This window comes from Tupaia chinensis, unplaced genomic scaffold, assembly GCF_000334495.1.
Source record: "Tupaia chinensis unplaced genomic scaffold, TupChi_1.0 Scaffold000281_1, whole genome shotgun sequence".
Lineage (NCBI taxonomy): Eukaryota > Metazoa > Chordata > Mammalia > Scandentia > Tupaiidae > Tupaia > Tupaia belangeri.
The window spans coordinates 2,458,979-2,471,879 of NW_006159764.1; the positions used below are offsets into that span (position 1 = coordinate 2,458,979).

Here is a 12,901-nt window from a genome sequence, read left to right on the forward strand (position 1 = left end):
TGTGTGTGTGTGTGTGTGTGTGTGTGTGAGAGAGAGAGAGAGAGAGAGAGAGAGAGAGAGAGAGAACCAGGCAGGGATTATTGTCCCAGCTCTGCAAGTGAATGACTTTTGATTTGGTACGAGCTGCATCACTCTCGATTTCAGATTCCTCGCTATAAAAAGTGGAGTTTGGATTAGGCGATGTATATAGTCTCTTTGATGAAATAATCTATAATTCTATGACTGTCTTTGTTTTCATCTTTAGATCTTCACACAAAACTGGCCTCTGGAATCTTAGCATCAGGGTCAGAGAACACGTACGAAATAAGGACATTTTCTGAAGGTCTGGTACAAGGACCGTCTGGTCCTCCATGGCTTTAGTTTAGGAAATGAGATAAACTTATTTTTGTTGTTTATTGAGAGCCACACATACGTACTCTTTTTGATATGTGCTAAGAAGAAATCATTAATACGTAAATTAAACCAAATGAACGAAGCAGAGAGCTTTATATACTCCGCCCAATGTGTTACATGGTTACGCTTTCTCATTGCCTTCCGCGTCCAGTGATTTCTCAAACGGCAGGCGTTTGCCATGCAGCTTTAGACCTTAGGTACATGACATAAATCTATTTGCTCTGGCAAATGAGTTGAGACTATTTTTTCTCCCTCTCTCTCTCTTTTTTCCCCATTCCTTTAAAGATATTCATAAATTACAAATTCCGGAAAATTAGTTTCAAATTTGTCACTTCATTTCTGACCTTAATTAATTCTCTTGGGATACCCTCATGTCTTTACTCAGGAAGTCTGTAGCCTTCCAGCTACTGCAATGATGGCTTTCAGGCTTCAAGTAGCAATAACATTGCCTGTGAAATTATTGCATAAACAAGTAAAATAGATGAACTTCCTTCCCTTCCTTATACAAGGCATTCCGACATTTTAAAGAATTACTGAAAATTTTCAGGTTTAATCATATAGCAGTAAGTTTTTTATATCTAAAAATGTTTATGTCTGTCTGGATCTACATCCCAGGGGGGTAGAGAATCCTAGAATTTGAAATATAATGCAATACACCTTGTGGAGCCTCCTGCAGGACCGTGAGGGTTGTCCCTAGCAAGAATGCCAGCTCAGGGAGGCAAGGAGGGGCTGAAAGGTATTGTAGCTTTCCTCAGCTGGATAAGATGGAAGTCCATGGAGCTCCAGTCCCCCAGAGAGGACACTCTTTTTTATTTTTTATTTTTTTGGAGAGTTTTTTGCTATAGGGTGCGTGTACTAACCAGAGAGAGAGACAGAAAGCGAGAAATCACCCCCAAGGGGGGATGGCCACACCACAATCCTTCTCCTCCATTCTCCTCTCGGTATCTTGGGCACGCACGCATATGCACCCAGCATGAGTTTTAAGCCACCGGGTCCAGAACTCGAACTGTGGTCGACTTCATGGGAGTCCAGCGACATAGCCATCATGCTAACTGCTGGCCCCAAGAGGACACTCTTATGTGCACAAATACGCCCTTGGGTGGGCCTGCTACTTCTCTGATAAAAAGTGTGTCTGTTTGCACACACACACACTTATATGTTTAATTTCCAGTAAATACTTTGGAGCAAGTTCCTCTCAGTAATACTTTAAAACAAACACCTCTTTATTCAATAGGTATCTTCTAATCATGAACCATTTATATTTTCTTCAATAGAGATTAATTGAATCTAATCAAGGTTTAAGTTATAAAAGAAATATTTTCCATGTTTAACTGAAAATATAAACAAGGCCCGCAAAAGCTTGTTATGTGAAATAGAGTTCCCAGACTTAATGACTGAGTTCTGAGGTTAAGATGAAAGGAAACAAAAAATATTGGTATGATTCGATAATGAACAGGGAACTAATGAGCAAAGTATCAGAGTATATGGTATCTCCCATATTTTTCCTGGCAACACTGTGGTCAGAACAATTCAACAATAAATAATAGGCTAAGAGCCAGCAGCTGGCATGGAGGTTAAGGCAGCTGGATAGCACATGGCTGATTTCATGGTTTGAGTCCTGGACCAGGTAGCTTGAAAACCATGCCAGGCATGTATGCAGGCATGCTCAAAATCCCAAGAAGAGAATGGGCAGAGAGGGATTGCAACATGGCCATCCCCCCCTGGGGGGTAATCTCTCGCTTTTTCTGTCTGTCACTGTTTTTCTCTTTGGCAAGTACACATGCCCCATAAAAACTAAAATATAATAATAATAATAATAATAGGTTAGCAATGATTCTTTTACTTGACTCTGACTCATTCAACTAGTGTTTATAGGTGAAATGGTTGAAGATTTTTATTGCTCGAGTCAAAGCTAAAGTATATAGACTGATGAACCCGAAGAAATAGGCGATTCTGATTCTTATGCACTTCCAGAGATGATTATAGGGGTTACTTTGTAAATTTGAAGACCTGGACAGGTGCAGTTGCTCAGAAGAGAACAATTCTTTCTTAAGCTGAGATAAAGTAACATTGGAAAGGATTGCTCATCATTGTCAAAGCCTCTGTGAGCATTCATTAGCATTTCTCTTTCATAAGTATCTCATCTTTGTATTGACAGAGAATAAGATTCTCAGTATAAATTTCCAACAACTGAAAATGAGAGAGTTTACTTCAACTTACATAGATGCATGTTCTTGTTTTTGACAAATTTCAAATCCACGTGGGTATCCTTTTTCTTATATAAAAGTTGATTTCTCTACAAAATACATATTCTATGGGAGATAAATGCTTAAAATATTTCTACTAACTTAGAAAGAATTGTTATATGTAAGGGTGCAAAAATGGAGATATGAATCAGGGCACTTAGATAGCAAAGCTGAAAAGCTGTTGTTTTTATGTTGTTCAATATGTCAGTATACATTATAATTATTTTTTAGGAGAAGAATTTTCTGGGCTGAAGTCATTTTTCTCTGCCATCGCAGAGAAAAAACAAGAATTTACATTTAATCTTGCCAATGCCCTCTACCTTCAAGAAGGATTCACTGTGAAAGAACAGTATCTCCATGGCAACCAGGAATTTTTTCAGAGTGCTATAAAACTGGTGGATTTTCAGGATGCAAAGGCTTGTGCTCGGACCATAAGTACCTGGGTAGAAAGCAAAACAGATGGTAAAGTTCCCCCCATTTTCATGAAATCATTATTTGCCATTGTATTTATGGTTTTAATATTAAGTAAGGAATAGTTAAATATTTTCTATTACACTTTGGACCAGAGGGTTCAAATCTGTTTCACTTCACTGTTATTTTAAATTAATACTATATTGGAAAACTGAGAGACATTGTAAGCGGCTTTGACAAATACACTGGTTATTGTACTGGTCTTTTTTTTTTTTTTTTCTTTTTTTGAGAGACATCTATTTGTGGAATTCTTAATAGAAGAATTTTCATAATAATTCTTGTTTAAACACAGATTTAACAAATATTAAGGCAGGAATTGGAATAATATTTTGGTCAGGAAGAAGTTAGATCTGTTAGTCCCAAGTTGCCTTCTTTCCCATATGTACTGTAAATAATGAATATATTTTGGTCAAATGTGACAATGTGTAAAAGTAAATGTGAATAGTCCTATCATAAACATGCTAGGCTAAACTTTACAAAGTGACAAAAATCCCAGAGCAACTACAGTGAGGCAAATAGAAAGAAAATAAGCTTTAGGTCACAGAGAGCTGAGTTCGACTCCTGGAAAGTTATAAGCTAGGATCCCTTTAAAATGAGAATACTATTGATACATTTTAAGATGATCAGAACTTTCAGTTATAATATATTGGGTTGTTGGAAGAGTCATGAACTATCTTCTTTGTTTTTCTGTGCAAACAGTTGTCATGACTTTTCTGATGACTCAATATGTAAAGGGACAAGCATTCACCAGACCCTTTATGAACATTAGTTAAGCAAACTACTTTGTCTATTCCACTACCAAAACAATGTCTCGGTCCAAGACGCTATTATATTTTTTATGAGGAGCCTCCTATGAGGAAGCATATATTGCAAAATGAGATGGGTGTGGTTAGCAGTGTTCACAGGGCTTCGAAACGAGGTCATCACTAGAGAGCTCTGGGGCACCAGTCACACTTAATTCTCATAACAGCCGAGCTCGTGGCTGTGGGAATGGGAAATAAGGTGTTTAGAAGAGGAAATCATCCTTGCAGCCTCCATTCTTGTCCCTTTCTATGGTCAGTGGCTGTAATTGTGAGAGCAACGTGTTTGTACCATTAACCCTCCAGTTACGATCGACCTGCCAAAGAACCTTAAAGTCTGAATAATACCAATAAATACACGAGAAGAGACATTTTGTTTTTTTATTCTTTCTGACAGAAAGATAATTGATGCAAATAATACCATTGAAGAGAGTTCATGAATAGTCCAAGTTTGCCTCAAGTAGTCTCATATTTCCTGTACTTTAATGAAATCCTACGTGCACCTATTGCTTAGAAAAATAACTTGATTCCTCCTTGCTCTCAAAACTGACAGATTTAGATAATAAGACACCCTGTCCAAAACTGATCTGCAGAAGGTATTTTTGCTTTTATCCTATTTAAAGCAGTTCCACTGAATCACTATTGCATGTTTCTTCCTGCCTCCTCCACCACCTCCTTCATAGGAAAAATTAAAGACATGTTTTCTGGGGAAGAATTTGGCCCTCTGACTCGGCTAGTCCTGGTGAATGCTATTTATTTCAAAGGGGACTGGAAACAGAAATTCAGAAAAGAGGACACACAGTTGACAGATTTTACTAAGAAAGATGGCTCAACCGTCAAAATTCCAATGATGAAGGCTCTTCTGAAGACAAAATATGGTAATAGAAGAAACCGCATTCTCTAGAGCATGGCTTTGGGAATTGTCAGATACATTTAAAATCTCTTTTCTCTGTTCTAGGTTATTTTTCTGAATTCTCCATGAACTACCAGGTATTGGAATTGCCTTACAAAGGTGATGAGTTTAGTTTAGTCATCATACTTCCTGCAGAAGACATGAACATAGAAGGACTGGAAGGAAGAATTACTGCTCACCAAATCCTGAAATGGTCTTCTGAGATGCAAGAAGAAGAGGTAGAAATAAGCCTCCCTAGGTTGGTGATGCCATTGTGTTATACTGGTTGTTAGGTTTCCACGTACAGAGGAATGTGAATAGCTTAAATGATAACAAATGCTTGAGAAGGTTATTGACACAAATGAGAAAAAAACACATTTGAAAACAAGACTCTGCTTTCTGGATACAGAGGCATGTCTTACCCATGCCAACCTTGCTTCACTATGAGCAGGAGTGAATTTAAGTGCTCTTTTTTTTTTTTTTTTTGGAGAGATTTTCACTGTAGGGCGCGTGCGCTCGCCAGACAGACAGAGAGAGACATAGAGACAGAAAGCGAGAAATCACCCCCCAGGGGGGATGGTCACGCCGCAATCCCTTCTCCTCCATTCTCCTCTCGGGATCTTGGGCACGCACGCACACGCGCCCGGCGTGAGTTTTAAGCCACCGGGTCCGGGACACGAACCGCGGTCGACTACGTGGGAATCCAGCGACGCTTCACTAACGCTAACTGCTGGTTCAAGTGCTCATTTTTCTTTGAAAAAGATGAGAAGTCCAAGTCTTAAAACTAGAATGCTGGGACCCACAGTTAGCATAATGGCTATGTCACTGAATTAATTTTTTATCTTCAAATGTACTTCTCTTTCTTTCCTTTGAGAAAGACCACTGTCTTAGAGCCCCGAAATACTGAGGCAGATACCTGCCTGTGCCATGCATTCTAGTGGAGTCTTAAGAGAATCAACTTGACTGGTCTGAGTTATAGTTTTATAAATGTAAACTGTGGAGGATGATACTCGTAACCATGGTATCTAACTTTTTCAGCATAAATAACCAATGCCTCAATAATAATGCCCCGAGCTCCAAACTCAGTTGACAACAGGAAATACAAGTTTTGCTAGGATTTCACTCTCTAGCATTTTTAGAAATCCCTGTAGGAATGTTTCACAGTCTACAAATCCATCCAAGCTACCACAGCCTAGACAGTGTCTCTGAACTAACTGGCTTTATTATCAGCTTCTCCAAACCACAGCCCATATAACTACTCCCACAGTGCAGACATAGACTTCTCACTGAAGTTCTCCAAGCACATCTATAGGTTGATTCGGGCCCTCTCTCCAGTCCATATGTTGAAGTCCTAACCATCAGTACCTTAAGATGTGACCTCAAGTGAAGACAGAGTCTTTATAAGTACCCGAGTTAAAGTGAGGTCATTAGGGTGTAGAATAATCCCATATGACTGGTGTCCTTATAAAAACGGATAATTCAGGACCAGCACTTAGCATAATGGCTATGTCACTGGACTCCCATGTAGTTGACCGCAGATTGAGTCCTGGACCCAGTGGCTTAAACTCACACTGGGCTCATGTGCGTGCGTGCCTAAGATCCCGAGAGGAGAATGGAGGAGAAGGGATTGCGGCATGGCCATCCCCCCTAGGGGGTGATTTCTCTCTTTCTGTCTCTCTGTCTTTCTCTGTCTTTCTGGCAAGCGCTTGAGCCCTATAGCAAAAACCTCTCCCACCCCAAAAAAGAAATAAAAACAAAAAACAAAAATGGATACTTCAAGCTGGGTGTAGTGTTGCACACTTATAATCTCAGCTGCTCAGAGGGTTTAGGCAGGAGGATCCCAAGTTTAAGGTCTGAGTGCACGATCTAGAGAGACCCTATCTCTTAAAAAATTATTTTTTTTTAAATAGGGAAATTTCAGACATGGAGCACAGAAATATATGTGATGGGCTGATTTAAGAGACATAGGGTAAAGGTGGCCATCTAAAGGCCAAGGTGAGAGACACAGAACAAGTCTATCATTGTCTTCCAAAGGAACCAGAATTGCTTGAGTTTGGACTTAGAACCTCCACAACTGAGACAATACAGTTCTGTTATTAAAGCCACTCAGTTGTGGTACTTTGTTACAGTAATCCTAAAACACAATACAAGTAAGAACAACTTCAATGTTTAACCAAACTCAACTGAAAACTTAGTGATAGTAAAAAGGGCTAGCATTTTAGAAATCCCTGAGAGCAAAAAGTAGTTTAAAACCAGGGACCAGGCATGACTTGCTAGAGTAAGACCATATCTTGTACCAGCGAGTCTCCTCCCAGCCATTGCCATCCTTAGCCTACCATTGAAATGGTTAGAGAGTCTCCTCCCAACCATTGCCATCCTTAGCCTACCATTGAAATGGTGCCAGGGCTGGCCTTCACCCAAAAGGCTATCTACTGTTTCTCTCCCATCCAATATCCAGAACCTCTAATTTTTCCTAGCATAGAGAGAAGATAATTCAGGCAAGCATCTCTAGCAGTAAATCCAACCCTCAGTGAAAGCAGTGTTCTCACATCCCATAGAGCAGCTTATGCCTTCATCATCTCAAACTTCTCCATCTCTGTCCATTGGTTCTATCTGCATAATGAAAAAGCTCACAATCTTGCCTTTCCCAAACGAATGAACAATTTGCTTTAAAAGACCTATTTCAATCTTCATTTATATAAAAACAGAAACATTAGTTGGTATTTATACCTTCTTTTTCATATAAATTTCAGTCACTGGAGATTAAAGAAGGAACTGGTGGCAGTTTCAATTACAGTTCATTACATACTTCTATACCCTGACAAAGTCTGTTAAATGTAAGTGGCTCAATAAATGATGGCTCTTACTTACTGGTTTTGCATTTTTCGTTGATGTTAAGATCATGCATAGCCAGTGGCAACCGGAGACATTGTCTTTCTGACTTCTCTGTTCTCTCACTCTTCTCCTCTGTCAGTCAGGGACTTCTCCGCAGTGTCTGACCAGTTCATTCCCATTCATCTTCCAAGCTCTCCCTCATAGTTAACCTCTTCCATCTGAATTTCCCCAAAACATGCCCGTTAGAATGAACAGCTCCTTATCGTTATTTCTAGAATACTTCATGCAAATTTACTTCATAGCACTCATTACATCACATTTTTATCTCTTGCTCACATTCTTGTCAATCCTATTGAGATGTGAGCCTGGAACAGGGGATTGTTTGCATTTATTTTGGTTTCTGTAGTCTTTAGTACATGTCATGATGCATAGTATTATGAGTACTATTGAGTTAAATTACATAAATATTTCCCAGGAAAATAAATCTATATGATTTCTTTTTATCAGTTTTAAGAACCTCAAAAAAAATTCAACTTTCTAATCTTTCATTTATTAAAGTTCATTTCTTTCAGATGAAAGAGAGAGATGCCCTAGCAGGGTCATGCCATATGGCAATCTAGTCATTCTCCCAGGTGTCAGCCAGCCTGGATCTCACCTGGTGTGTTCAAATACAGCCTGGTTCTAATCCTGGGCCTACTATGTGGTTCCAGTTTTGCAGTGAAGTCTTCCCACCTTCAGCACTGTGGTGGGCCTCTAGTCACTCTTTGTTTTATTTCTGTTTTTGTTTGCCAAAAGACATGTGTCCAGTCACTTTTAAAAAAAAATTTTTTTTGCTAGAACCAGCAGTCGTCATAATGGCTGGACTCCTATGTAGTCGACCACAGTTCGAGTCCTGGACCTGGTGGCTTAAACTCATGCTGGGCACATGTGCATGCATGCCCAAGATCCCAGGAGGATAAAGGAGAAGAAGGGATTGCAGTGTGGCCATCCCCCCTGGGGGTGATTTCTCTTTTTTCTGTATCTCTATCTCTCTCTGTCTTTCTGATGAGAGCACACGACCTTTAGCAAAAACCTCTAAAAAACAAAACAAAACAAAACAAAACCTTAAAGTTTTTGTCATATAGTACCGGCACTTGCCAGAGAAAGAGACAATGAGAGGGAAAGTAAAAAATCACCCCCTGGGGGAATAACCAAGAAGCAATCCCTTCTCCATTTCCCTTCTGGGATTTTAGGCACACATGCAAACATATATGGCATGATCTTCAAGCTGCCAGGTCCAAAACTCACATGGTGGTTGGCCATGTGGGAGTCCAGCACCGTAACTACCGTTCCACTTGCTGGCCTCTCCAGTCCCTCTTTACTTTAGTCACTGTGAGAATCTTGAAGAAGCTGTCCCTCCTTTTCATAGGTACAACATAATAAAAAATAGGACACCAACTATTCACTCGGAAACTTTTCTCTAGAAATGGAAAAATTAGAGTTTTGAGGTTTTAAACATTTTCTTTTTATTTACCAGAGGGCACATGCACTTATTGGAGAAACAAAGAGAGAGAATGAAAAAGTGGGAAAACACCACCCCATACTCCATAGGGAATGGTCACGTCTCACTCTCTTCTCCATTTCCTCCTCCTTTCAGGATTTTGGGCATTACAACATGTGCCCAGCATATTTCTCAAGTCTTTGAGTCTGGCTTGGTCATGTCGGATCCAACTGTCTCAACCCCCATTCCACAGGCTAGCCCAAGAGTCTTTGAGATTTTAAAAATTTACTGAAAATGTAGTTATCAATGATTTAATCACATTAATATGACATTACATTTAGTTATATTCACCTTTTACTAAGAGAATTTCTTCTGAGACTTAAAGGACTGATTTGCTTATGTATTGTTTGTTAATAATTTTAGTCCATTAGACACATTGATTGGATTAAATTGCTTGAACACTAAAGCCACAGATTGAGATCTCTGAAATACTTTTTTCCCAAAACAATTTCCTCGTAACAGAAAAATTCACGTTTAAAATATGTGTTCAGTACAGAAGGAGAAAATTGTGTATGCTCAGTGAACACTTTGGCTAGACTGACAGATTTATATACTTTATTATTCTGTGTAGAGGTTTTATATCAGAATGAATGCATAATAATTTTCAAAATGAAAGCTAAAGATTATAGTACAATTGAAACAGTTTAAGCAACTGTATTAGCTCCTTAGGGCTGCCTGGACAAAACAGCAAAAAAGACAGGTGGGTTAAGACAGCAGAAATTCATTCTGTCACAGGTCTGAAGGCTCAAATCAAGGTATCACCAGGACTAAGTTCTCTGAGACTATACCTGGAACTTTCCTTCCCCCTTCCTAGCTTCTAGTAATGGCAGGCAATTCCTTGGTGTCCTCTGCTTCTAGATGCATTACACCAGTTTTTGTCCCCCGTAGTCTGTGGCTATTGGTCTTCCCATGACATTTTCTGATCTTTATAAGGGCATGTGTCATATCAGAGTAAGGGCCCACCCTCCAGTACTACCTCAACCTAATTCATTATTTCTGTAATGACTCTATTTCCAGACTAATTCACATTATAAGGTATTGAGGGTTAGGACTCAACATTTCAATCTAGACTAAATTCTATACGTAAAACAAAATATCTCTTTGTTAGTAAGGTTTACTAAACACCAAAGAGTAATTGTAAAAATGCCTATAAAAAGGGACTTTAAAAAAATAATGGAAAATGGAATTAAGGTGTGAATTTATTTGGGTGCAGAAAAACTTTGAAGTCCATGCATAGTGTTTTGCTATTATTTAAGAGAGAGTTTTTTGCTATAGAGTGCATGTTTTCATTAGAGAGATAGAGAGAGACAGAGAGACAGAAAATGAGAAATCACCCCCCAGGGGAGAGAGCCATGCCACAATCCCTTCTCTTCCATTGTTCTTTTGGGATTTGGGGCACACATGCACACGTATATGATGTGAGTTTTAAGCCATCAGGTCTGGGACTCGAACCGCAGCTAACTAAGTGGAAGTCCTACAACTAGACCATTATGCCATTGGCTGGTCCCAAATGAGTAATTTTTAATAATACACATTTCCCTTGAACTTTTGATGACCCCTGGTGTAACAGCTAGAGTAGGAAGGAGTGTGTGACTACTTAGATTTTAGTTACTGTGTTAGAAACAATTCTTTTCCTCTTTGATGTGCAACTGTCATTAGTTTAGGATCAAGGCCAATAAGACAGGATATAGTCTGAAAATATTAGGCACTATCTAGTGTTTATTATCTGTAACATACTAGATACCAAATTTTAGATGCTGTCCTGAAGTTGGATATTAGTTAAATAATGCTCTTACTTTGTTTAAATGCAATATTGGATCCTATAAATATTTCAGGACTCAGACTTTCTTAGGTTGAAAAGCCCAGCACTCATTTGCTATATACTGAATTCCCTCTCTATATCCCCATGAGAAACTCAATGATTAGGTTAGGTTAGTGGCAGTTCCAATAGTCCAAGAATGACTCAGCTCCCTTTCCAAACTGGGATTTCAAGGAATAAGGATGGAACCCAGAGGGAGATTTACCCAAGATTTTTCTTTCTATTAAACAAGAATTCTGGGTATAAAGGAGAAATAACGACATCGGTCCAATTGGGCCTAGAGATTGGGAGTGCTCCATCCTAAAACAGACATTTGTTTTGCTTTCATTCATTTTCTGCAGCTTAAAACTTGTGTGTGACATATTTAAGCATGATGGTAATGTTTGGGAGTAAGTTGATGCCTTCTAAGGAATTAAATATTGCTTGTATATCCTGAGAAATTCATTTTAGAATTATTTAGTTGCTCTTGGTCTGACGTTTTTTGTTGCTCTTTCTTTTACCTTTAGCTCCTGGTATTATTACTACTACTACTACTATTATTATTATTTTGTGTGAGAGTGGAATGGGGTCAAGGAAAAGGGTGGGGAGGATTTTGAAGGAGGGTCAAGGAAAAGGGTAAATGAATTTGGAATAAGCACTAAAACTCACAAACTTTGGAAAAAGAACATTAAAATGTTGTCCAATATGGTAGTTTTGAATTGTATTTTGTTTAGAAGGAAGTGGGAGTCAGCACATTATCATTGACTTCAGATGGACCCAGTTTAAATCATAGCTCTGGTACCTACCTTGACCTTGAAGCTGGAAAAAACCTCCTCAAGCCTTTACTGTCTTTATGTTAATGGGAATAATAATGCCAACTTCCTAAGATTTTGGGGCATATTAAAAACTATACTCTATATTAAGTGCTTAACACATGGAAGTGCTAATTTGTACCTGGCTATTCATGGCTCCAGCAATTATGAATAATTAGAAATTGGCTGTAGCTTATACCGTTATTAAATGACCTAATGGGTTTCGATTGCTGTAGATTTTATTGGACTGTATTATGATCGGGGCAGTTGCTTAAATGACTCTCTAGTGATAACCAGACATTATTAGAAGTTGTAATAATTCTTATAGTATTCTTGTCATTACCCTAAAATTACTGGACTATTATACTAAAAATAGCCCATTAGTAGGTGGATTAGAACATATATTCTTCACCTTTTTGAAGCCCATACTCCATTCACTTAAAATAATGTGGTAATAAAAACAGGGGCAAAAACTGTTTAAAACCATCATGCTGCATGTTATCTTTGTTGGTAGAAAGTGATAAGGAAGAAGTTGAAGACAGTGACATAAAATAAGTTGTTTTCATTATTAGTAGTTTTTTAAAAATTTGACAGAGGACAGGTACACTGGTCAGAGAGACAGAGAAACAGGGAGAGGGAAACCTAGCTCCCTACCCCAATGGGGTGTGTTCACATCACAATCTTTTCTCCTCGATTCCTCCATCTTGTCAAGATTTGGCATGCACATAAATGCACCGGGCACGTGTTTCAGTCTGAGGCTGAGATCTGAATCACTGTTGGCCATGTGGGCTCCAGCCCCCTTAACCAATAGACCACTGGGCTGGCTCCATTATCAGTAGATTTTCCAGTCTACTAGGCTTCTGAATGAGTTAACATCTTCCAAAATTGTCTTGATTTTGGAATGACCAAAATTACCTCATTATTCACTAAGATACATTGATAATTTAGGCCCAGTAAAATTCTGCTATAGTATGTTTATTGTTTTGAAGAATTATAATTAAGAAGCTTATTCAGTACTAGGTAATTAAAACAATGTTCTGAGGGGACCAGCAGTTAGCGTAATGGCTATGTCGCTGGACTCCCACGTAGTCGACCGCGGTTCGAGTCCCGGACC

The 12,901-nt window shown here is 38.8% G+C and overlaps 1 protein-coding gene across 2 annotated transcripts in view; it reads left to right on the forward strand.

The window, feature by feature from the left end:
• Positions 1-12,901, forward strand: part of SERPINI2 (serpin family I member 2) — a 34,720-nt gene that overhangs the window by 6,753 nt on the left and 15,066 nt on the right. For both annotated transcript variants that reach the window (XM_027772554.1, XM_006150293.2), the window contains exons 3-5: positions 2,871-3,101; positions 4,594-4,788; positions 4,869-5,061. In XM_027772554.1, coding sequence (XP_027628355.1) covers positions 2,871-3,101; positions 4,594-4,788; positions 4,869-5,061 — 619 coding nt within the window. The remainder of the gene's footprint in view (positions 1-2,870; positions 3,102-4,593; positions 4,789-4,868; positions 5,062-12,901) is intronic.